The 26,167-nt window shown below is 42.7% G+C and overlaps 1 protein-coding gene across 1 annotated transcript in view; it reads right to left on the bottom strand.

Moving 5' to 3' along the window:
• Window positions 1-26,167, bottom strand: part of enah (ENAH actin regulator) — a 566,884-nt gene that overhangs the window by 324,887 nt on the left and 215,830 nt on the right. The window contains exon 2 of the mRNA XM_041188077.1: window positions 12,349-12,514. Within this exon, the coding sequence (XP_041044011.1) occupies window positions 12,349-12,514 (166 nt within the window). The remainder of the gene's footprint in view (window positions 1-12,348; window positions 12,515-26,167) is intronic.

Below are 26,167 nucleotides of genomic sequence, written 5' to 3' on the forward strand. Positions count from 1 at the left end.
TGTTTTACTGTATTAAGATGTGTCCCTATTCCGTTAACATTGTGTCCCCTCCCCCTGCCGAAACAGTTTAAGGTCCTACCAGCAGCACTAGCAAATCCGCCCGCAAGGATGTTAGTCCCACTCTGGTTCAGATGTAGACAGTCCTGCTTGTACAGGGCCCACCTTCCCCAGAAACGGTCCCAGTGATCCAGGAACCTAAAACCCTCCCTCACGCACCAACTCTTAAGCCACGTTATTCATCTGCGCTATTCTCCTATTTCTGAGCTCGCTAGCATGTGGCACTGGGAGTAATCCAGAGATTACAACCTGAGAGGTCTTGCTCTTTAGTCTAACTCCCTGAATTCTTGATGCAAGACCTCATCCCTCTTTCTACCTATGACATTGGTACCAACATGTACCATGACCTCTGCCTTATCACCCTCTCCCTTCAGAATGCAGCCATTCAGTGACATCCCGACCCTGGCACCAGGAAGGCACCATACCATCCTGGAGTCACGTTGACAGCCACAGTAGCGCCTATCTGTTCCCCTGACTATAGAATACCCTATTACTATTGCTCTTCCTCCCTTCCTGTACAGACAGGCTGCTTGTGGTGCCAGAAGCTTGGCTGTGTCTGCACTCCCTGGAAGAAGCAGCGCCCTCATCAGCCTCCAAAAAGGAATACCGAATTGGGAGCGGGGCCCCAGGGTACTCCTGAACTACCTGCCTGTTTCTCTTGGACTACCTGGTAGTCACCCATTCCCTTCCTTTCTCAAGTCCCTTCAGCTGCGGTGTGATCACCTCTCTAAATGTGCTATCCACGATGCTCTCAGACTTGCGGATGCTCCACAGTGTCCCCAGCCGTCGTTCCAGCTCTGAAATCAGAGCTTCCAGGAGCTGCAGCTGGACACACTTCCTGCACACATGCTGGTCCCAGGCACTGGAAATGTTCCCGGCTTCCCACATGGGGCACGAGGAGCACGCCAGGGCTTTGAGCTCCCCAGCCATGACTTATCCCTTCAAATTAAATCTTTTAAATCAATTACTCTCGGGCCCTTCTACCCTGACCCTCGTTACTGCAGAATATACAAGCTCTAATCCACAAAAAGACCTTAAACTATAAACGATAAAAGTAGTAAATACTTACTTGACCTTACCCACTACTTATCAGTCATTCCTTTCCCTTGTAGCCTCTACTGCTGCGGCAGGGCAAGACCACTCTCTGAAGATTTAAGTCAGATAGCAAAGAAAAATGCAAAGAGCACCTCTTCCCCTATGCAGTGAATTCCCACTGTGCATCAAATTGCCATTACCCACACTCACTCTGGCTGTCTCCGACTCACGATGAAGTCTCTCCCCTGTTCGTGTGCAAGCACACACATCTATCAAATCTTCTCTCAACCTACTTTTCTCTCAGAGAACAAGCCCAGCTTCTCCAACCTATTCATGTTACTCCAGTCTCTCATCCCTTAAATCATTCTCGTAAACCTTTTCTGCACCCTCTCTAAAGCTTTCAGATCCTTTCTAAAGTGAGGTGCCCAAGAACAGACACAATACTCCAGCTAAGACCAAATCAATGCTTTGTAAAGGTTCATCATAATTTCCTTGCTTTTGGAACTGTACTCTATGACTCTATTTATAGGATAAGTCATGGCAGGAGAGCTCAAAGCCGTGGCGTGCTCCATGTGGGAAGCTGGGAACATTTCCAGTGCCTGGGACCAGCATGTGTGCAGGAAGTGTGTCCAGCTGCAGCTCCTGGAAGCTCTGATTTCAGAGCTGGAATGGCAGCTGGGGATACTGTGGAGCATCCACGGGTCTGAGTGCATCGTGGATAGCACGTTTAGAGAGGTGATCACACCGCAGCTGAAGGGACCTGAGAAAGGAAGGGAATGGGTGACCACCAGGCAATTCCAAGAGAAACAGGCAGGTAGTTCAGGAGTCCCCTGGGGTCCCGCTCCCAATTCGGTATTCCATTTTGGAGGCTGATGAGGGCGCTGGTTCCTCCAGGGAGTGCAGACACAGCCGAGCTTCTGGCACCACAAGGATCCCACAGAGCTTTCAAATCACTTTAGTAACTTGCCCTGCCACCTTCAATGACAAATGCATATTTACCCCCAGATTTCTGTTCCTGCACCCACTTTAGAATTGCAACATTGGTTTACATTGCCTCTCCTCATTCCTCCTACCAAAATGCATCTCATTCTCTGCATTAAATTGCCATGTGTCCACCAGCCGACACGCTTTTGAAGTCCATCACTGTCCTTCTCACAATTCACTATAATTCACTATAATTCCAAGTTTTGTGTCATCTGCAAATAATGCCCTCCACACCCAAGTCTTGGCTGGAGCACTGACCCCTGCAAAACGCTGCCATATACCTTCCTGTATTTGGAAAAATACCCGTTCACCAGTACTCTATGTTTGCTTTCACTCAGCCAATACGGTACCCATGCTATCACTGTCCCTTTTATTTCATAGGTTTCAACTTAGTGGCAAGCCCTATTATGTGGCGTTTGATCAAACATCTTTTGCAACTCCAACACCACACCAACTGCATTACCCTCATCAACCCTCTCTAACCTCATCCAAAGGCTCAAGTGTTAGCTAATTATGATTTGCCTTTCATAAATCCATGCTGGTTTTCCTTCATTTAGCCACATTTATCCAAGTTTCTGTTAATTTTGGCTCGGAAAATTTCTAAAAGCTTTCTCACCAGCAAATGTGACCAGCCTGTCGTTGCTGGGTTTATCTTTACAATCTTTTTTAGACAAGGGTGTTTACATTTGCATGGCTGTTTATAAGACCATAAGACGTAGGAGCACAAGTAGGCTATTCAGCCCATCAAGTCTGCTCTGCCATTCTTTGAGATCATGGCTGATCTGATAATGCACAACTCCACTTTCCTGCCTTTTCCCCTTACCCTTGATTCCCTTACTGATTAAAAATCTGTTTATCTCAGCCTTGAATATACTTAACGACCCATCCTCTATAGCCCTCTGTAGTGAAGAACTCCACAGATTCACTATCATCAGAGAAGAAATTCCTCCTCATCTCCATTCTAAAGGGGCAACCCTTACTCTGAGATTATGCCCTCTGGTCCTCGACTTTCCCACAAGGGGAAACAACCTCTCAGCATCTATCCTGTCAAGCCCCCGAAGAATCATACATGTTTCAATAAGGTTGCCTCTCATTCTTCTAAACTCCAATGAGTACAGGCCCAACCTACTCATAAGAAAATCCATCCACACCCGGGATCAACCTCGTGAACCTTCTCTGGGCTGCCTCCAATGCCAGTGTATCTTTCCTTGGACAAGGGGACCTATTACATGTTGTACTGGTATGTTAGCTTTTTGGGATTCATGCACCAGGACTCCCAAATCCCTCCGTGCTGCAGCCATCTGCAGTCTTTCTCCATTTAAATAATATTCAGCTCCTTTATTCTTCCTGCCAATGTACATAACCCTCACATTTTCCCACATTATATTCCATCTGCCACGTCTTTGTCCACTTACTTAACCTGTATATCCCTCTGTAGACTCCTTGTGTCATCCTAACCACTTGACTTCCCACCTATTTTTGTGTCATCCGCAAACTTGGCAATTAGTACATTCACTTCCCTCATCTAAGTCATTAATATATTGTAAATAATTGAGGCCCCAGCACTGATCCCTGTTCCACTCCACTGGTTACAGGTTGCCACCCCGAAAATGTCTCCCCTTATCCCAACTTTCTGTCTTCTATTAGTTAGCTAATCCTCTATCCATGCTAATATACTACCCCCCCACACCATGGGCTCTTATCTTATTAAGTAGCCTTATGTGCGGTACCTTATCGAACGCCTTTTGGAAATCCAAATATATTACGTCGACTAGTTCCACTTCATCTATCCTGCTTGTTGCCTCCTTAAAGAATTCTAATAAATTTGTCAGGTATGATTTCCCCTTCATGAAGCCATGCTGACTCTGCTTGATTATATTATGTAATTCTAAATGCTCCGCTATTACATCCTTTATAATATACTCCAGCATTTTCCCAATTACAGAAGGTGTAGGGGGGTCATAAGGAAGAACTTTTTTACGCAGAGGGTAGTGGGCGTCTGGAATTCGCTGCCCAAGTTAGTGGTAGAGGCAGAAACTCTAAACTCTTAAAATGTACCTGGATCTGCACCTTAAGTGCTGTAAGCTGCAGGGCTATGGGCCTGGTGCAGGAAGGTGGGATTAGAAAGGGCACCTGGATGTCCTCGGGCTGGCATGGACAAGATGGCCTCCTTCTGTGCTATAATTTTTCTATGGTTCTATGCAGCAAGACCTGGTCAACATTCAGGTTTGGACTGATAAGTGGCAAGTTACAATCATGCCACACAAGTGCCAGGCAATGACCATCCCCAACAAGAGGGAATCTAACCATCTCCCCTTACATTCAGTGGCATTACCATCACTGCACCCCCCACTATCAATGTGGAGGTTCCTGCTGATCAAAACTGAACTGGACCAGCCATATAAATATTGTGGCTAGGAGAGCAGGTCAGAGGCTGCGAATTCTGTGACAAGTAACTCCCTTCCTATCTCCCAAAGCCTGTCCACTATCTACAAAGCACAAGTCAGGAGTGTGGTGAAATACTCTCAACTTGGCTGGATGAGTGTAGCTCCAACAACACTCAAGAAGCTCGACACTATCCACAACAAAGCACCCCAACCATCACCTTAAACATTCACTCCCTCCACCACCGACACACAGTGGCAGCAGTGTGTACCATCTGCAAGATAGCCAAGCAGGAGGAGTATGCTTGAATATAGTCAAATCCAGATGTAAAAAAGGCATGGATGAGGGTTTCATCAGCAGATGAGCTGAGGCCTAGGCAGAGTCAGGTGATGTTACAGAAGTGGAAATCAGTGGTGGCACAGATATGCGGGCAGAAGTTAATCTCAAGATCAAAAATGTCACCAAGGCTGGGGAAAGTCTCATTCACCCTAAAAGTTGCCAAGGAAACAGGTGGCTCAGTGGATAGGGAGAGGAGATTCTAGAAAGAATGAAGACTAAGGCTTCACTCTACACTTGGAGGAAATTTCTGCTCATCCAGTAATGGATATTGGACAAGCAGTCAGACAATTTAAACAGTGGAGGGGGTCAGGAGAGGTGGTGGTGAGGTAGAGCAGCACGTTGTCACGTGGAAACTCAAGTTGTGTTTCCAAATGATGTCGTCAAGTGGCAGCATGTTGATCAAAATCTTGAGCAACAGAGTTAACTGCAGAAGCGGGCAGAAAAACCATTTCAGGCGAGTCATGTAGGAGGGAGAAAAGCATACATTGGCCAAAGGTCCTTTATTATCCTCAGTATATAATGCAACAATTATTACAAATCTTCAGCAGCATTAAAGTAAATAAATGCCCTCAAGACAATCAAGTTCTTCAGGTCCACTCAGTTCTCAGCTAAGCCACTAGGGGGGAGTGCATACTGCAACAGAATGATGAAAATGCAACTATTAAGTCAAAAGCCCTTTGCTAACACACCTCAGCTGATCAATACCATAACAAGAGTTTTCGAATTGCCGTTTACACATTTTTATTTCAGTTATGGTTAGTTGCATGACAGTGCAGGAAATGACTACATGCACACAGGATTAATGCTGAAAAATCAAAGGGGTGCCACCTACAAATACCGGTCTCAGCAGTACTTGCACAGTTTGATGTGACAGCAAACTCAAGTTCTGCTGCCAAAGGCACATTTGCCTGGCTCAGACACAAAATTTTGGCTTCCATCCAGTTATTAATTTTTAATGTTGTTGGGGCAATTGCTGGAGTGGGTGGTTCAGGTAGGAAACTGCAATGATGATGATGAAATGGACAAATGGACTGTCTGGACACTTAATTTTGGCTTTATACACTTAGATACTACTTGGTCTTGGTATGTATACAACTAAGTGGTATCTACTCAAGATGATTTTGTACCTTGGCATCAGTGTACACAAGACAGATAAGCAACCAGACCCCCAAGCTGAATTTTTTTTAGCGAAAGGTATAGCTCATCAGCGCAGAAGAAACAAGTGATGAAGATACTGTGGAACAAATTAGAGAGCACCAATGATCCACTAGTGCAATAGCAACAGGTGTTAATGCAGCCCACAGATGACATCACAATCCTTCTGATAACAATATCAGAGTTATCCAAAGGAGGGGAATCCTTGGACATTCATATCCTCAATGATTACAGAGTGAAAAATTCATGGTTGAAAAATTGGCAACCATCTTCCATCAGAAGTGCCAAGTTGATGATGCATTGTGGCCTCCTCCGTCAAGTGTCAGTCCTGAGGCAGCAAGATTTACTCCACATGAAATGGAGAAAGGGATGGGATATAAAAAGGATACGTACCCCCAACAGTATCTCAGCTTCAGTGTTGAAGTCATGTGCTCAAAACTAGCTAATATACTCCAAAGAGGAAGAAAGATATTAAGAGGAGGAAAAAGCATCCATGGCTAAGCAAGGAAGTTAAAGGCAACATAGGCAACAACTAAGGTATACCAAACAGCAAATGTCGGTGGCAGGCTGGAAGATTGGGAAACTTAAAGATCGACAAAGGGTTACTAAAAAAATAATAAAAAGAGCAAAGGTAAATTATGAAAGAAAACTAATGCAAAATGTAAAAACTGATAGCAAAAGCTTCTACAAGTATATAAAAGAAAAGAGAGTAGCTAAAGTAGCTGAATGTTGGTCCCTTGGAGGATGAGACTGGGGAGTTGTGTGGGGAACGCAGAAATGGCTGGGGCGCTTAATCAATATTTTGTCTCAGTTTTCATGGTGGAGGACATTAGTACCACTCCAATAGTAACAAGTAGTGCAGAGGGTATGGAGAAGGAGGAACTTTGAACAATCACCATCATTAGAGAAAAAGTACTGAGCAAACTATTGGGATTAAAGGGTGACAAGTCCCCAGGACGTGATGGCCTACATCCCAGGGTCTTAAAGGAAGTGGAAGCGGATATAGTGGATGCATTGGCTATAATATTCCAAAATTCCCTCGATTCTGGAAAGGTTCCAGTGAATTGGAAAAATGCTAATATAAAAAGGGGAGGCGACAGAAAGTAGGAAACTACAGACCAGTTAGTTTAACATCTGTCTTTGGGAAACTGTTGGAATCCATTATTAAGGACGTAGTAATGGGGCATTTGGAAAGTCAAAGTGCAATCCATCAGAGTCAGCATGGTTTTATGAAGAGTAAATATTGTACGACTAATTTGCTCGAGTTCTTTGAAGATGTGACAAGCAAAGTGGATAATGGGGATCCTGTAGCTGTTGTTTATCTGGACTTCCAGAATGCCTTTGATAAGGTGCCGCACAAAAGATTAATACACAAGATAGGGTCACAAGGAATTAGAGGTAATATATTAGCTTGGATAGAGGATTGGCTAACCAACAGGAAACAGGGAGTTGGGATAAATGGGTCTTTTTCTGGATGGCAAGCTGTAACTAGTGCCACAGGGTTCGGTCCTTGGGCCCCAACTATTGACAATCTACATTAATGACCTGGATTCAGTGATAGAAGATACCATAACTAAATATTCAGATGACACCAAAATAGGTGGGAAAGTAAGTTGCACTGAAGGAACAAGAAATTTACAAATGGATATGGACAGGTTAGGTGAATGGGTCAAAATCTGGCAGATGGAATTTAACGTGGATAAGTGTGAGGTTGTACATTTTGGTCAGAAGAATAAAAAGGCGACCTATTATTTGAGTGGAGAGGCACTTCGGAGTGCTTCAGTGCAGAGGGATCTGGGTATCCTTGTACATGAATCGCTGAAAGCTAGTATACAAATACATCAGATAATAAGGAAGGCAAATGGAATTTTGGCATTTATTGCTAAAGGAAGAGAGTATAAAAATAAGGAAGTGTTGTTGCAACTGTACGAGGCATTGGTGAGACCGCACCCGGAGTACTGTGCACAGTTTTGGTCCCCTTACTTGAGGAAGGATGTAGCTGCATTGGAGGCGGTTCAGAGGAGGTTCACTAGATTGATTCCAGAGATGCGGGGCTTGTCTTATGGGGAGAGATTGAGCAGTTCAGGCCTATACTCGCTAAAGGATGAAAGGAGATCTAATTGAGGTATATAAGATGCTAAAGGGGATAGACAAAGTAGACGTGGAGCAGATGTTTCCCCTTGTGGGGCATTCTAGAATGAGGGGCCATAGTTTTAGGCTAAGAGGTGGTAGAGTTAAATCAGAGATGAAGAGGAACTACTTTTCTCAAAGGGTTGTGAATCTGTGGAATTCACTACCTCAGAGTGCAGTGGATGCCAGGACACTGAATAAATTTAAGGAGAAGATAGACAGGTTTTTAATTAATAACAGGTTGAAAGGTTATAAGGAGAGAGCGGGAAATTGCAGTTGAGGCCGAAATGAGATCAGCCATGATCATATTGAATGGTGGGGCAGGGTCAAGGGGCTGAATTGCCTACTCCTGCTTCTAGTTCTTATGTTTTGTACACTTCTAGCTAAAATTTTCAATGAAGCTGCAACAGTGATATCTATTCAACAGTAGCAAACTGCCTCTATGCCTTGTTCATAAAAAGGACAAATCTAACCCAGTTAATTACCACCCCACCAACCAGTCCCAAATCATCAACAAAGCAATGGAACGAATAATCAACAGTGCTATCAAACAGGTGAGTCAAAGTGACTGCCCCAGACATCAAGGCAGCATTTGATTGCGGAAGGAACTGTCCAGTGCTTGGAGGGAGACTGGGAACAATGGAATAGGTCTTGGTCATTGTGGGGCCAATCACAGGATAATGCTGCAGGCATTCATTCCTCAGGGAAGAGTCCAAGGACCAATTATCTCTAACTCCTTCTTCAATTACCTCCCCTCTATCATCGATGATTATACTGTTCAACTCGATTTTTCATTTGACAGATAGTGGAGCAGTCCATGTCCATGCAGCAATAGCTGAACAACAATAGGCTGAAAGTAGCAAGAAACATTTGTGCCTCATGAATATCAGGCAATGACCATCTCTAACAAGCAAGAACATAACCTGCACTTCCCAAACGTTCACCATTTAAGAAATATTTTGCCTTTCTGTTTTTTCTACCAAAGTGAATAACTTCTCACTTATTCACATTATATTCCATCTGTTCTAGCCCATTCACATAACTGGCCCAAGTCCTCTTGGAGCCTCCTTGCATCCTCTTCACACAGGCAATTTGGGTTCCGCCAGGGCCACTTAGCTCCAAGCCACATGACAGTCTTGGCCCAAACATGGTCAAAAAAAAGAGTTGAATTCAAGGGGTGATGTGAGAGTGACTGCACTTAACATCAAAGCTGCATTTGACCAAGTGTTGAATCAAGGAGGCCTAGCAAAATTGAAGTCAATGAGAATCAGGGGGGAAAATTCTCCATTGGCTGGGGTCATACCTAGCACAAGGGAAGATTGGTGTGGAAACAGAGGGCATGGCTGAAATATTAAACTAGTCTTTTTCATCTGTGTTCAGTAAGGAAGGAGAATTTGTCAGAGTGAAAGAGGAAGTAGTTAAAACACTGGATGGGCTATAAATTGATAAATAGGAGATATTAGAAAGACTGGAAGATACTGAAGGAAAGATGGGTGGAAATTGCAGAGGCACTGGCCATAATCTTCCTGTGCTTCTTCATTGCAGGAGTGCGCCAAAGGATTGGGGAATTGCAAAATCACAGAGCGTTCATAAAACAATAAACCCAGCAACTACAGACCAGTCAGTCAGTTTAATCTGTGGTGGAAAGCTTTTAGAAATTATAACTCTGGACAAAATTAACAGCCACTTGAGCAAATAGAAATCAAGAAAAGCCAGTCCAAGTTTATTCTAAGCAAATTGTACTTAACTAATATAATTTGAGGTTTTTTAATGAGGCAACAGAGAGGGTTAAAGAGGGTAATACAGTTGATTGATAATGCATAATGGACTTGAAAAAGACATTTCTTCAACCATAATAAGACCTTAAGACTTCGGAGCAGAAGTAGGTCATTCGGCCCATCAAGTCTTCACCGCCATTCAATTGCTGATCTGATAATCCTCAACTCCACTTTCCTGCCTTTTCCCCATAATCCTTGATTCCCTTACTGATTAACAATCTGTCTATCTCAGCCTTCAAAATACTTAACAATCCAGTCTCCACAGCGCTCTGTGGCAAAGAATTCCACAGATTCACTACCCTCAGAGAGGAAATTCCTCCTCATCTGTTTTAAAGGGGCACCCCCTCACTCTGAGATTATGCCCTCTGGTCCTAGACTCTCCCACAAGGGGAAACATCCTCTAAGCATCTATCCTGTCAAGCATCCTAAGAATCTTATATGTTTTAATAAGGCCACCTCTCATTTTTCTAAATTCCATTGAATACAGATCCAAACTACTCAACCTCTCCTCATAAGAAAATCCTCCATCCCTGGGATCAACCTAGTGAACCTTCTCTGGACTGCCTCCAATGCCAGTGTACCTTTCCTTAGACAAGGGGACCAAAATTGTTCACAGTATTATAGGTATGGTCTAAATAACAGGTTTGTCAGCGATGCAAGGATACCAAGTTGGCTGATCGACAGGAAACAGAATAGTGGTGAAAGGTAGTTTTTTAGACTGGATAAAACTATACAGTGGGGTTCCCCAAGGGTTGTTAGTACAACACTGTTTTCTTGATCTATATTAGTGACCTAGACATGAATGTGCAAGACACAATTTCAAAAATTGCAGATGACACAAAACTTGGAAGTATTCTGAACTATTAATAGGATAATGATAGACTTCAAGAGGACATAGACAGGCTGGTGGAAAGGGCAGACAAGTGGCAGATGAAATTTAATGCAGAGAAGTGTGAAGTGATACATTTTGATACGAAGACTGAGGAGAGGTAACATAAAATAAATATACACTTCTAAAAGGAGTGCAGCAGCAAAGGGACCTGGGGCTGTACACAAATCATTGAAAGTAGCAGAACGTGTTGAGAAAGTGGTGAAAAAGGGGTACAAGGTACTGGGTTTTATAAATAGAGCCATAGAGTAAAATAGCAAGGAAGTTATGGTGAATTTTTATGAAAACAACTGGTTCAGCCTCAACTAGAATATTGTGTCCAATTCTGGGCACAACACTTAAGGAAGAGTGTGAAGGCATAAGAGAGGTTTATGAGAATGGTTCCAGGATGAGGGACTTCAGTTATGTGGATTATCTCAAATAGCTGGATTGTACTCTTTAGAGCCTGGACAGAATAGGTAGGGAGAAACTGTTGGCAGAAGGGTCAACAGCTAGAGGATACTGATTTAAGGTGAATGGCAAAAGAACCAAAGGCGACATGAGGAAGATCTTTTTTACGCAGTGCGTGGTTAGCATCTGGAACGCACTGCCTGAAGGCAGATTCAATCATGGCTTTCAGAAGAATTGGATAATTATCTGTACAGAAGAAAATTTCAGGGTGCAGTTGCGGTATAGACATGTCAAACCAAAGAGCCTCCTTCTGTTGTAGCCATTATATGATTCTATGATCTACAAGACACAAGTCAGACATGCAATGGAGTACTCTCCACTTACTGGGTGCTTGTAGCTACAGCAGCTATCCAGAACAAAGCAGTCTGCTTGTACAGCGTCCTATCCTTAAACATCCACTCCCTCCACCAGCCTACCGTGGCTGCTACATGTGCTGAAGTAAGATGCAATGTAACTCAATAATTTTTCAGTAATACCTCCCAACTTATGGCTTCCACCACCTTGGGGGACAAAAGGCAATAGGTACATAGAAACATCACCTCCTCCAAAATCATACCGACTTGGACAAGCATCACGGTTCCTTCAAGGTCACTGGGTCAAAACTCTGGAATTCCCTGGCTAATAAAATTGTCTGAACCAATGGGACACAAAGGTTCAAGATGGCAGCCCGCCACCAACTTCTCAAAGGGAACTAGGGATGAGCAATAAATGCCAGCCCTGCCTGCAAGCAATACTCAGGTCCTGAGAATTAATTTTAAAAAGGACAATAATGATGTGACTTATCTTCTTGATATGTAAAATATTGAACTGTCAATGCTCACCGTCTCCTTCTCAAAGGCAATTAGGGATGGGCAATAAATGCTGGCCTAGCCAGCAACACCTACGTTCCGTGAAAGAATAAAAAATCTCTATGCTTAATAAAAATTAAACACCTGAGAAAATGCCAAATACAAATTGAAAAGTAAACCTTATTTTATTGTGGAACAGACCAAAATTTCCACAGTAAACAAAAAGTGGAAAGTAAATCAAGTAAAATGACAGAGTAGAAACCAAAATGAAATAAAAATCTCATGTACATGCACTCAAGAAAATTATGAATATGCCGAAACTGAGATGTCCACAAAATGAAACTAAACTAATTTCTACCTGATGGTCCTGAATTTTTCTCCCCACCACTCGGAACGTGTTGTTGCCCGTGTGGTGGTAAATATGTACTCTACTGAATCCGGTTGCTCCACCAGCTGGTACCCACTTCTTATTGCCATCATCGTACACCATAACAGCAGCCCGCGCCTGGCATATGCTTTGTTCACTGCAGATACAGAAAAACAATAGGTTAATTCACTTGTTTAAGTAGTTTACCAGTTTAGAAACTGTTCTGATGAGACATCAAACTTGAACTTTCTTTCTCTCCACATTGTCTGAACTACTGAGTACTTCCAGCATTTTCTGTTTTTTTGTTCAGAAAGTGATCATTTCAATAAGGCAAAAAGCAGTACGATTACTTATTTCTTTTTATTCATTCATGGGATGTGGATATCACTGACAAGGCCAGCATTTGTTGCCCATTCCTAATTGCCCTTGAACTGACCATGTTAAGTCATTTCAGGGGGCATTTAAAGAGTCAACCACATTGCTGTTGGTCTGGAGTCACATGTAGGCCAGACCAAATAAGGATGGCTGATTTCCTTCCCTAGTGTACCAGATGGATTTTTGTGGCAATTGATGACCAGAGGTGACTGAGGGAGTTCGGTGAGTAAGGAACTAGGTGATCCTGTGAATACAGTCGGGCAAGTATTTACTACTTTTATCGCTTGCAGTTTTTACAGTCTTATTTTGTGGTTCATCGTTTGTAAGGATTATATTCTATAACAACGAGGAGCAGGGAAGAAGGGCCTTAGACTAATTGACATTAATTATCTTCCAAAAGGTTTCATTTAATTTAAAGGGGTAAGTCATGGCAGGAGAGCTCAAAGCCTCCTCCTGTTCTAAGTGGGAAGCCAGGAACATTGAGTGCCCGGGGCCAGCATGCGTGTGGGAAGCGTCTCCAGCTGCTGCTCCTGGAAGGCCGGGTTTCGGAGCTGGAGCAGTGGCTGGGGACACTGTGGAGCATCCGCGAGGCGGAGTATCGTGGATAGCACGTATGGAGAGGTGGTCACACCGCAGGCTAAGAGTCCACAGGCAGGAAGGGAATGAGTGACCACCAGGAAGAGCAAGAGGACTAGGCAGACAGTGCAGGAATCTCCTGTGGCTATTCCCCTGCAAAACAGATACACCGCATTGGATACTGTTGGGGGGAATGGCCTCTCGGGGGAAAGCTGCAACAGCCAAATTCATTGTACCACAGTTGGCTCTGCCGCAAAGGGGAGGAGTAAAAAGTGTGGTAATGCAATAGTTATAGGGGATTCAATTGTAAGGGCAATAGATAGGCGTTTCTGTGGCCACAAATGAGACTCCAGGATGGTATGTTGCCTCCCTGGTGCTAGGGTCAAGGATGTCTCAGAGCGGCTACAGGACATTCTGAAGGGGGAAGGTGAACAGCCAGTGGTCGTGGTACACATTGGTACAAACAACATAGGTAAAAAAAGGATGAAGTCCTAAAAGCAGAATATAGGGAGTTAGAAAGTAAGTCGGAAAGTAGGACCTCAAAGGTAGTGATCTCAGGATAACTACCAGTGCCACGTGCTAGTCAGAGTAGAAATAGCAGGATATATTGGATGAATACATGGCTGAAGAGATGTTGTGAGGGGGAGAGTTTCAGATTCCTGGGACATTGGGACCTGTTCTGGGGGAGGTGGGACCAGTACAAACTGGACGAGTTACACCTGGACAGGACCGGGCCTGATGTCCTAGGGGGAATATTTGCTTGAGTGGTTGGGGAGGGTTTAAACTAAAATGGCAGGCGGTTGGGAACCTATGCAAGGAGTCAGAGGAGGGGGTATCAAGGTCAAGAACAAAAGACAGAAAGGGGAATAAGGGCAGAGAAATCAAGGGCAAGAATCAAACAAGGTCTCAGTGAAAAATAGTGGAAACGGGACAAGTATTGTTAAAAAGACAAGCCTCAAGGCTTTGTGCCTTAATGCGAAGAGCATTCGCAACAAAGTGGATGAATTAACTGCGCAAATAGATGTAAACAGATATGATATAGTTGGGATTACAGAGACTTGGCTGCAGGGTGACCAGGGATGGGAACTGAACATCCAGGGGTATTCAGTATTTAGGAAGGACAGACAAAAAGGAAAAGGCGGGGGAGTTGCATTGCTGGTTAAAGAGGAAATTAACACAGTAGTGATGAAAGGTATTAGCTCTGACGATGTGGAGTCTGTATGGGTAGAGCTGAGAAACACTAAGGGGAAAAAAACATTAGTGGGGGGTTACATATAGACTCCCCAAATTGTAATGATGATGTTGGGAATGGCATTAAACAGGAAATTAGAGACACATGCAATAAAGGAACATCTGAAATTATGGGTGACTTTAATCTGCATATAGATTGGGCAAATCAAATTATTAACAATACCGTGGAGGAGGAATTCCTGGAGTGTATACAGGGTAGTTTTCTGGACCAATACATTGAGGAACCAACTAGAGAACAGGCCATCCTAGACTGGGTATTGTGTAATGAGAAAGGAATAATTGGCAATCTAGTTGTGCGAGTCCCCTTGGGGATATAACCATATTATGATAGAATTCTTCATCAAGATGGACAGTGATGTAGTTGATTCTGAGACTAGGGTCCTGAATCTTAATAAAGGAAACCACGATGGTTTGAGACGCGAGTTGGCTGAGATGGATTGGGAAACGTTACTTAAAGGGATGATGGTGGATAGGTAATGGCAAACATTCAAAGAGTGCATGGGTGAACTGCAACAATTGTTTATTCTTGTCTGGCGCAAAAGTAAAATAGGAAAGGGGGCCAAATCATGGCTTACAAGGGAAATTAAGAGATAGTATTAGATCCACGGAAGAGACATACAAATTGGCCAGAAAAAACAAAAGACCTGAGGATTGGGAGCAGTTTAGAATTCAGCAAAGGAGAGCCAAGGGATTGATTAAGAAGGGGAAAATAGAGGACAAGAGTAAAAATTGACTGTAAAAGTTTCTATAGGTATGTGAAGAGAAAAAGATTGGTGAAGACAAATGTATGTCCCTTACAGTCTGAAACAGGGGAATTTATAATGGGGAACAAAGAAATGGCTGACCAACTAAATACATACTTCGGTTCTGTCTTCACAAAGGAGGACACAAATAACATATCAGAAGTGTTGGGGAACACCGGGTTTAGTCAGAGGGAGGAACAGAAAGAAATCAGTATTAGTAGGGAAATGGTGTTGGAGAAATTGATGGGATTGAAGGCCGATAAATCCTCAGGGCCTGATAATCTACATCCCAGAGTACTTAAGAAAGTGGCCCTAGAAATAGTGGATGCATTGGTGATCATCTTCCGAGATTCTAAAGGCTCTGGAACAGTTCCTACAGATTGGAGGGTAGCTAATGTAACCCCGCTATTTAAAAAGGGAGGTAGAGAGAAAAAAGGGAATTATAGACCAGTCAGCCTGACGTCAGTAGTGGGGAAAATTCTAGAGTCCATTATAAAAGATTTAATAGCTGAGCACTTGGAAAATAGTGGCAGAATCGGACAAAGTCAGCATGGATTTATGAGGGGGAAATCATGCTTGACAAATCTACTGGAATTTTTTGAGGATGTAACTAGTAGAGTTGATGAGGGGCAGCCAGTGGGTGTGGTTTATTTGGACTTTCAGAAGGCTTTCAACAAAGTCCCATAAATGAGATTAGTATGTAAAATTAAAGCACAAGGGATTGGGGGTAGTGTATTGAGATGGCTAGAAAACTGGTTGGCAGACAGGAAACAAAGAGTAAGAATAAACAGGTCTTTTTCCAAATGGCAGGCAGTGACTACTGGGGTACTGCAGAGATCGGTGCTGGGACCCCAGCTATTTACAATATATATTAATGATTTAGATGAGGGAGCTAAATGTAATATTTCCAAATTTGCAGATGACACAAAGCTGGGTGGGAGAGTGAGCTGTGAGGAGGATGCAGAAATGCTTCAGGGTGATTTGGACAAGCTGAATGAGTGGGCAAATGCAAGGCAGATACAATATAATGTGGATAAATGTGAGGTTATCCACTTTGGGAGCAAAAACAGGAAGGCAGATTATTATCTGAATGGTTATAAATGGAGAGAGGGGAATGTGCAACAAGACCTGGGTGTCCTCATTGAAGGTAAGCATGCAGGTGCAGCAGGCGGTAAAGAAGGCAAATGATATGTTGGCCTTCATTGCCAGAGGGTTCGAGTACAGGAGCAGGGATGTCTTGCTGCAATCATACAGGGCCTTGGTGAGGCCACCCCTGGAATATTGTGTGCAGTTTTGGTCTCCTTATCTGAGGGAGGATGTTCTTGCTTTGGAGGGAGTGCAGCGAAGGTTTACCAGACTGATTCCTGGGATGGCGGGACTGACATATGAGGAGAGATTGAGTCGATTTGGATTATGTTCGCTGGAGTTCAGAAGAATTTTGGGGGGGGGGGGTGCGGCAGATCTCATAGAGACCTATAAAATTCTAAAAGGAGTAGACAAGGTAGATGCAGGATGTTCCCGATGGTGGAGGAGTTCAGAACCAGGGGTCACAGTCTGAAGATACGGGGTAGAACACTTAGGACCGAGATGAGGAGAAATTTCTTCACCCAGAGTGGTGAGCCTGTGGAATTCGCAACCATGCCAAAACATTGTATGTTTTCAAAGTGTTAGATATAGCTCTTGGGGTGAAAGGGATCAAAGGATATGGGGAGAAAGCAGGAGCAGGCTATTGAGTTGGATGATCAGTCATGATCATAATGAATGACAGAGCAGGCTCAAAAGGCCGAATGGCCTACTCCTGCTCCTATTTTTTATGTTCCTATATTTCTATGTTTCATGGTCACTATTACTGAGACTAGCTTTATATTCCAGATTTACCTATAGTTACAATTTAATTTTTTGACACAGTAGCAGTGAAACATCTCAAAAATATCTCTTTGTACACACACTTTGTGTTCTAATTGTTTACAATTGTAGAGTACTCAGACCATTATTTGAAGACAAAACATTCATTTTAGGATTTGCACATCTTTCTTCAGATTGATAAAGTATTCTGCAATCCATGATAGCCAAATTGCTTGTAGTCTTGGAAAGTAGTGGGATTCAGAGGCCAAATTATCTTGATTTATTGCACACAAGCGTAAGGGGGACACTGACCAAGGTAACAGGCAGGAGACACAGAAAGCAACACAGATGCACAGAGACAGAGGAAGGGAAAACTGAAGAGAAACAAGAGGAAACAGAGAAAGAGGGGGCAAAAACAGGAAGAAGAGAGGGGTGAAGGGACAGTGGGTGAGAAGGTGAACCAGGTATGGGAAGGGGAAAGGTGGGGCCTGAGGGAGAGATTGGGTGCAGGTTGAGTTTGAGAGAGGGAGAGGCAGCCAGAGACAAGAAAGGAAGGCTTCTACAAATTGGCTATTAAGCCTTTTTGCTATGTTTATTATTTAAGTTTGAGGTCATGTTTACAAATTAAGGACAAAAGAAAATCGGAAATGCCAGAAGGTATGTTTTTTTTGCTAAAACAGCATTAGGTGTTTTAGATGTGAGGCCAGTGTAAAAGATCCCATGGCACTATTTGAGGGGCAGAGGAGTTCAGCCTGGAGTTCTAGCCAATACTTTCTCCTCAACCAACATCAATAAAACTGATCTTTTAGTCATTTATGTCACTGCTGTTTTTGGGGTGTTGCCATGGGGAAAATTGGCTGTTTTTCTATACATTTCAAACAGTACTTATATTTCAAAAGTCTTGTGTTGGCTATAAGCTGCTTTAGACACTCCAAGATCATTAAAGGCACTATATAAATGCAAGTTCTTTCTTTACTCATGTCAAGCAGATGTGCACAGGTAATAGAACCTCAATGGGTTTCAAGGAGGAACTGGTCAGGTTCTTGTTAACAAATGGAATTATTATTCGGTTACTATGCGAAGACTAAAACAGAAATAGATCAGTTTTAGCTTATCAAATGGAGATGCAGACTAAATTGTGGAATCAGAGTACAGTGGCAACATACATACATATAAAATTGGCCGAGGGAGAGGCAACGGAGAGTAGTGGTGGATGGTTGTTTTTCAAACTGGAGGAAGGCATCTAGTGGGGTTCCCCAGGGGTCGGTGTTCAGACCACTGCTTTTCTTGAGGTATATGAATGACTAAGGCTTAGGTGTGAAGGGTACAACTTCAAAATTTCCAGCTAACACAAAATGTGCAAGTATTTTGACCTTTGCAGGGGACAGAAATAGACTTCAAGAGGACATAGGCTGGTGGAATAGTTCAAATTTAATGCAGAAAGGTGTAAAATGATACATTTTGTGAAGGAAGAACAAAAATAGGCAACGTAAAATAAAGGATACATTTCTAAATCGGGTGGGAAGGGCAGAGGGACCTCGGGAGGCATATGTGCACAGATCATTGAAGGTGGCATGGCAGATTGAGGAAATATCTGAAGAGGCATATGGGATCCTAGACTTTATAAATAGGGGTATGAGTGTAAAAGCAAGGAACTTATGGTAAGCCTGTATATTAAAAAAAAACACCGGCTTGGCCTCAGTTGAAGTATCGTGTCCAATTCTGTGCATCACACTTTTGGGAAGGCTTTAGAGAGATGGTGCAGAAAAAATTTACAAGCATGGGTCCAAGAATGAGTGGCTTCAGCTCCATTGATAGACAGGCCAAATGGCTTCCTTCTGTGCTGTAACTGTTCTATGGGGCTGCATTTTGCTGCCGGTGAGCAGGGGACGGGGCCCACTCGCCGACGTGCAAAATGACGTGGGATGATGCCATGGGGAACCCCCGACGTCATCCCACCCCATTTAAATCTTCAGGAAGGTGGGGGCACAGTGAAATCAGCTGTGCGCCCGCTGACCTGTCAATGGCCAATTGAGGCCATTGACAGGATAATTAAAGGACCTGCCCGTCCAACCTTAAGGTTGGTGGGCAGGCCAGGAGACCCAGTGGGCTTCTAAAAAAATATGAAACCTCATCCACCAGCGGAATGAGGTTTCATGTAGGGTTTAAAAAACTTTAATAAAGTTTGTGAAATTTATTAACATGTCTCATCTCATGTGACATTGTCAGATGAGGGGGACATGTTAAGGATTTTAAAATTTTTCTATTTTTAATGTTCGTACAACTTTCAGCGATCTCCCTGAGGCAGCACTTAGCCTCAGGGAGATGTGCGCTCTTTCATGCACATGCGCGAAAGAGCACACTCTTGCATTTGGGGAATTCCCCCCCCCACCTGCCCTCTGCCCAGGAGGCATATAGCCTTAATTGGCCCGCTCACTTAAAATGGCGGCGGGACCTGCTTCTCCGGCAGGGATCCGCCCACCAGAGATTGGGTCAGGCCCGCCCGGTAGGCAGAAAATTCTGCCCATGATTCTAAGTGACTTAAGGTAATGAACCCAATTTTAATCCAAATACAGCTTGTAAAAACTGATTAATCAATAGCAGTTTTTTGGCAACTTTCAAAAATAGTGGACACACCAGGCCAATCTTATTCTCAGTGAACATCCATCCCCATGTGCATGCTCAAGTTAATCAAGAGTGGGAACCTTGACGGACTGCTCAGAGCCCAACTGAGGAGCCTGAGATGATCGAATGCCTGACTGAATGAGGGACCTTTGGATCGGAACAGTTTATTTTTCTTTTAGTTCTATAAAACTCTGAACTTCTCCCCATGTCTTCAGTAATTTCCCAGTTCACCCTACTCAGCAATTCAAACCATCACACACATATATAGACCTGTCCTGATTAAAATTGTGATACAATTCAACAGACATTGAGACCTGCTGAGTTTTTCCAGGTAATTCTGTTTTTATTGGATTTCCAGCATCCGCAGTTTTTTTGTTTTTATTATTATTATTATTGAAGTAATTTGATCTGATCAGATATTCAGCTGATCCACTTTTAATTAGAAACATTTGAACACAAGTAGGTCATTTGATCCATCACATATCGGCTATTAAGGCCAAAATGAGATGAAACGTCTTTACTCAAAGGATTGTGAATCTTAGGAATTCTCAATTCTATAAAGGCTGTGGACATGCAGTCGATGAGTATATTCAAACTGACAGATTTTTGGGTGCAATGGGAATCAAGGGAGATAGGGGCAGATTTGTAAAGTGAAGTTGTTGTCCGAATCCAACTGAATAGGGGAGCCACTTCAATGTCACTGTATGGCCTACTCATCCCATTTTTTGTTATCTGCCATTTTATAGGTCACGGCAGTTTTAATCTTCAATCCCAATTTTCTACTCTACCTTAATACCATGACTCCTGCTATCTGCCTTTTAAACATCTCCATTAATCTGAATCTGTGGTTGACATATTCCATACACTGAACTCCGAAGGAGGTTTTCCTGAATTTGCTTTCACCCAGCTTATCCAATGGATCAAAACAATCTTGGACATAAACCAGTTTTCATCAGATATGACAGAAGTATGTAGCAGAGCAAAAGACATGATTATTTCTCAAATAAAGGTCATGATTAATCCAATTCTAAACTCCACAGTGCCGACATTTCCCAAGCAGATCCCTCTAAGATGAGCACATCTAACTTGGTCCACGCTTACTCAATTATCCAGTTGATAGACAGTTGCACTGTTCAACAGTCATTGCAATTTTTCACACAAAAGTGCAAAATCTTTGGAGCATTTTTTCATTTACCAATGTTGTACAGTATAACAATTCCTTTATCTATTCAAGACACACTTGAAGTGCAAAGGTTCCTCCATAAATCAAGTTACTGCAACAAATTACATCATAAATGCAACATACAACATGCAAGTGAAGCAGAAATTTAAGTCAAATAAGCTTTGCTGTTCTGAAGAGTCATACAGATTCTAAACGTCAACTCTGTTTCTCTCTCCACAGATACTGCCAGACCTGCTGAGCTTTTCCAGCATTTTTTGTTTTTATTTCAAATTTCCAGCATCCGCAGTATTTTGCTTTCAAACTTTACTATTCTCTCATCCCAGTCAAAGCGCTAAAGCATACAGCAGCAATCAGCTAATTTTACAGTTCTATTGGTTTAAGTCATTCAAGAACTGGTAGTAGCAACTGAAATCCCATTTCTCTCAAAGAAAATTGCAACTGTCATGTTTTAATACTGGTACTGCCAATAACTTTTTAAAAGATCAATCAATACACGTCGGCACAGAGGTGGTTGAACATTGTGCTTTTGTTTATTTTACTTCAGCAACTGAACTAACAAAACAAAATGGATTCTGTGATCCCATAACGCACAGGCTTGCAAAGCACAGCGAGCTAAATAAGGCATGCAGTGCATACCATTTTCCTCCCCCCTTATTGGAAATGTCAGATTAACAAAACATTCTCTGAGCTAGGGAAAGAGGGGAGACTGCCTCTATTCCCGGCTGAGCCCTGGGTTATCCTGTCCCAAAAAGAAACACACGGGTTCACCTTAACTATAACTCAGACCCTCGGGAAGTCTTCTTTCCCGGTGTTTTTACAGAGTAATGTTCATTGGAGGCTGGTGACAACTTAGGACTTGTAGCAGAATCTGAAGTTGTGTCTACTGCCAGTGAGCTGAGACGACTTTAACTTCAGTCGAGCTAGACTGAGGTGGTGAGACTGGAGTCGGCATTCCTTGATATGGAGATGGCTCTTCCATAAGAGGTGTATCCTTAGATGGTGCTTGACTTGGCAACAGTTTGTCAACATGTCTCCGCTAGCTAAGATAATTCACAGTTTGGACTGTGTACGAAACAGGTCCTGTCTGATCAATCACCGTAGCAGAAGCCCAGTTGACTCTGGTAGCTTAATTACGAGCTAGAACTTCTTGTCCAGAACAGAAAATTATTAGCTTTGATCTTTGAGTTCTTCTTTTCACTTGCTGGTGTTGATCTTGCACACAACTTATCGTGTTTTTGTTGGTCTCAGCAGATCAAAGCAAGTGCGCAGCTGGTGTCCCATTAGTTGGAATGCTGGAGTTGCTTTAGTCATAGCATGTGATGTGTTGCGTTATGTCAGCAGAAATGCAACCAGGTGCTTTTGAACAGAGGAACGTCCTTGTGTCAAGCTTAAAGCGTGTCTCATGGTTTGAGCAAATCTCTCTGCTAATCCATTGGTGGATGGGTGGTATGGTGCTGAGGTTAAGTGATGAATTCCATTATTTCTCAAAAAATTCTCAAGCTCCTGCGAGACAAACTGAGGCCCATTGTCAGTCACAAGTTTTTCTAGTAACCCATAATGACTGAACATTTCTCTTAGACTCGGAATTGTAATCTCAGCAGTAGTACAGGGCATCACTGAAACTTCTATCCATTTGGAATGAGCACACACAACCATGAGCAGTGTTCTTTCAAATGGACCAGCGAAATCGATGTGAATGCGCTACGATGGGTTTTCCGCCTCATCCATTCGATGCAGGGGTGCCAACTGAGGCATGTTTCTCACACTCTGACATGAACAACAACATTTTGCCTTGGCTTCAATGTCTTGGTCCAGGCCAGGCTATCACAAGTAGCTTTGTGCAATCTCTTCATTGCAAACTATTCCATTGTGTCCAGAATGTAATTGGACCAATGCTGGTTTCCTCAATGTTGGTGGAATAATAACTCGCATGCCCCAAAGCAAACACCCTAAAGTGACTGATAATTCCATACTCCTGGAAACATAGGGATGAAGGTCAAGTGAGACTTGGAAGTTTGGGGAAGAGTTGCCATGTATCATAAGGTCTATGACTTTGGACAATATTGGGTCCACTCAAGTGGCCTTCTTGATTTGGACTGAAGTTCGCAATATTTGACAGGGTTACTTTAGAGAAGAGCTCCAAGTTACAATTTACAAGTTGCATACCATCTAATACTGAATATCAGCTTGGTTCAGTGCACAGCACTAAGCTAACATCACTAAAACAGATTAATCTGGTCATCAGCTCATTGCGCTTTCTGGAACCTTAGGTGCAAATTGGCAGCTGCACTTCTTATATTTTAAAAGAGACTGCACTAGCTTTCAGTTTAACCAAGCTATCTCTATTTTTATTAAACCAGCTTATATTTCAACTCTTTCTTGGACTCGAACTCAAGTTCTGTCGAAGGGTCATGAGGACTCGAAACGTCAACTCTTTTCTTCTCAGCCAATGCTGCCAGACCTGCTGAGTTTTTCCAGGTAATTCTGTTTTTGTTTTTGTTTTGGATTTCCAGCATCCGCAGTTTTTTTGTTTTTATCTCTATTTTTATGTCTGGTCACCTTTTGGTGTTTCTGACTGTACTGTCACCGAAAAAGAGCACAAGAGGAACACAAGGGGTGGGAGAAGGGGAGAAAAACAGAAACAACAGGAAGATAAGGATGGAACAAGAGTGAGGAGGTCTCAAGGCAAGAGAACAGTTTTCAAAGACAATTCAGAATTTTGCCATACCCAAAAACACATTACTTTTTAATTAACTTTGGCATAGCTGAGATTATCTGAGGGGTAAATTTTGGTCAGGATTTCGGGAAACAGCTCCACTTTCTCAGACTGTCACAGGCTCTCTTACATCCACACAACTCTTCAGTTTCAAAGGCAGCACGTGACTTATGCTATTCCAAAACTCTTGACATATCCCAATAGTTTTTTTAATTCATTCATGGGATGTGGGTTTCGCTGTCTGAGCCAGCATTTATTGCCCATCCCTAGTTGCCCTTGAGAAGGTGGTGGTGAGCTGTCATCTTGAACCTCTGCAGTCCATGTGGTGTAGGTACACCCACAGTGCTGTTAGGGAGTTCCAGGGTTTTGACCCAGTTACATAACTTAGGAGGAATGTTAGATTAGAAAAGCATATATACTAAACATAAAACACAATAAGTAAAAAAAATAGCAAAGCGGATGACCACTTTGAAAATAATTAACATTGACAAATTGAGAAAGCGGACATTTGACCACAGTAAAATTACACTGCAGTTTCAAAATATTGTCAGTTAGTTAATTCCATCCAGCTTGATAAACTGACTGAACCGTACATTAATAAGTCCATTTCAAATCATCTAGACTAGGAACTTCAAATTCAAACAGGCTTCCTCAAATTTGCAGCATAAATTGGAACGGTTGTAAATAGACCTTATGGTATCCTCCTACTCCATAAGCCAAACTCGCAAACACAGGCTATCATTCAACTGCATGTCAGGACTGACAGGTTGGCTGAATGGATGGTTCATTGCTCTGTCTTTATCTGTCTCTTCAATACTAAGTATTAGGGCTTTCTCTTATGAGACGATTACAACAGTTTTTTTAAAATATTGAATCATTAAGACTTCTTGGAGAATGCTGCATAACTGACGACAGTAAATGTAATCTTAAATCAACAAATGTAGCTTAAAAGCTCTAGAGATAGGGGACTGGAACCTAAAAGCAACTGGCTTCAAATCTCAGTCTTCACATTTATTCAAATTACACAAGTCTGAGTAGGAAATCAAAATATAGCAGATGCTAGGAATCTGAAAACTGAAAAACCTGACACACTCAGGTCAGAAAGCCTCTGTGGAGAGACAAAAAGAGTTAATGTTTCAGGTCGATGAATTTCCATCAGACCTGCTGAAAGGTCATCGACTTGAAACATCAAGTGTTTCTCCGTCCACAGATGCAGCCACACCTGCCGAGTATTTCCAGCATTTTCTATTTTTATTTCAAGTGTGAGAAGTACTGGTTTTGGCAGGGCCACAATATGGACTTCAGCATGGCCCTTTATGGTTAAAAAGACATTCCAACTTCACCCAGAAATGATCATTTAAAAGAAACATGAGTATCGCGGAATCACAGAGGGAGGCCATCAACCAGTAGTCAAGAACACCCTGCAAAAAGGTTAAATGGAGAAAGTTAATCAAATCTAGTTTTAATCTGCAGATTACTCCCGGTATTACATATGACTATAGAAATAAGAGGGTAGAGGAGATGAATGCGTGGCTGAAGGGACGTTGCAGGAGGGTGGGCTTTACATTCTTTGAACATTGGGATCAGTTCTGCATGAGTTAGGAGCAGTACAGGCCAGACATGTGCACCTAAACAGAGCTGGGTGAAATTAGGATTTCTTTGCAGGACAATTTGCTCGTGCTGTTGGAGAGGGTTTAAATTAACTTGACAGGGGTGTGGAAACCAGGAGGTAATGTTACAGAGAGATACCAAGGTGCAAAGAATATTGGGAGAGTCAGATAGTGCTAAAGTAGCGAATAGTAAGGCATTAGGTGGGTTCAGTGGAACAGAAAAAGTAATAAAGTCTAAATTAGGGTTACTCTGCATATATGTGACTGTACGGAGGGTGATAAATAAGATTGGAGAGTTGCAGGTACAGATAGCCATGTGGCAATGTGATGTGGTGGAGAACTGGTTCAAAGAAGGGCAGGACTGGGTATTAAATATTCCTGAAAAAAAATGTTCAGGAAACATAGGAAAGGAAGGAAAGGGGGAGGGGTGGTAGAATTAATTGAGGAGAGCATTGCAGTGCTGGAGAGAGAGGATGTCCCAGAGGGGTCAATGACAGAATCTCTGCAGCTGGAGCTAAAGAACAAAAATGGTGCAATTACATTGCTTGGTGCTGTCTATACGCCACCAACTCTTGAGAAAGATTTAATGAACAAGTTTGCAAGGAAATTACATAGAGGAGCAAGAAATATAGACTAATTATAATGGGAGACTAATTATCTGAATAGAATATAGACAGGGATAGATATCAGTAGTGTAAAGTGCAGAGATGGGCAAGAGCTCCCAGAGTGTGTTCAGGAGAATTTTCTACAGCAATATGTTTCCAATCCAACAAGAAAGGAGGCACTGCTAGACCTGGCTCTTGGGAATGAGGTGGGCCAAGTGGATCAAGTGTCAGGAGGGAAACATTTAGGAGACAGTGGTCATTTTATCATGAGGTTTAGGTTG

This window comes from Carcharodon carcharias, chromosome 5 (assembly GCF_017639515.1).
Source record: "Carcharodon carcharias isolate sCarCar2 chromosome 5, sCarCar2.pri, whole genome shotgun sequence".
Taxonomy (NCBI): Eukaryota; Metazoa; Chordata; class Chondrichthyes; order Lamniformes; family Lamnidae; genus Carcharodon; species Carcharodon carcharias.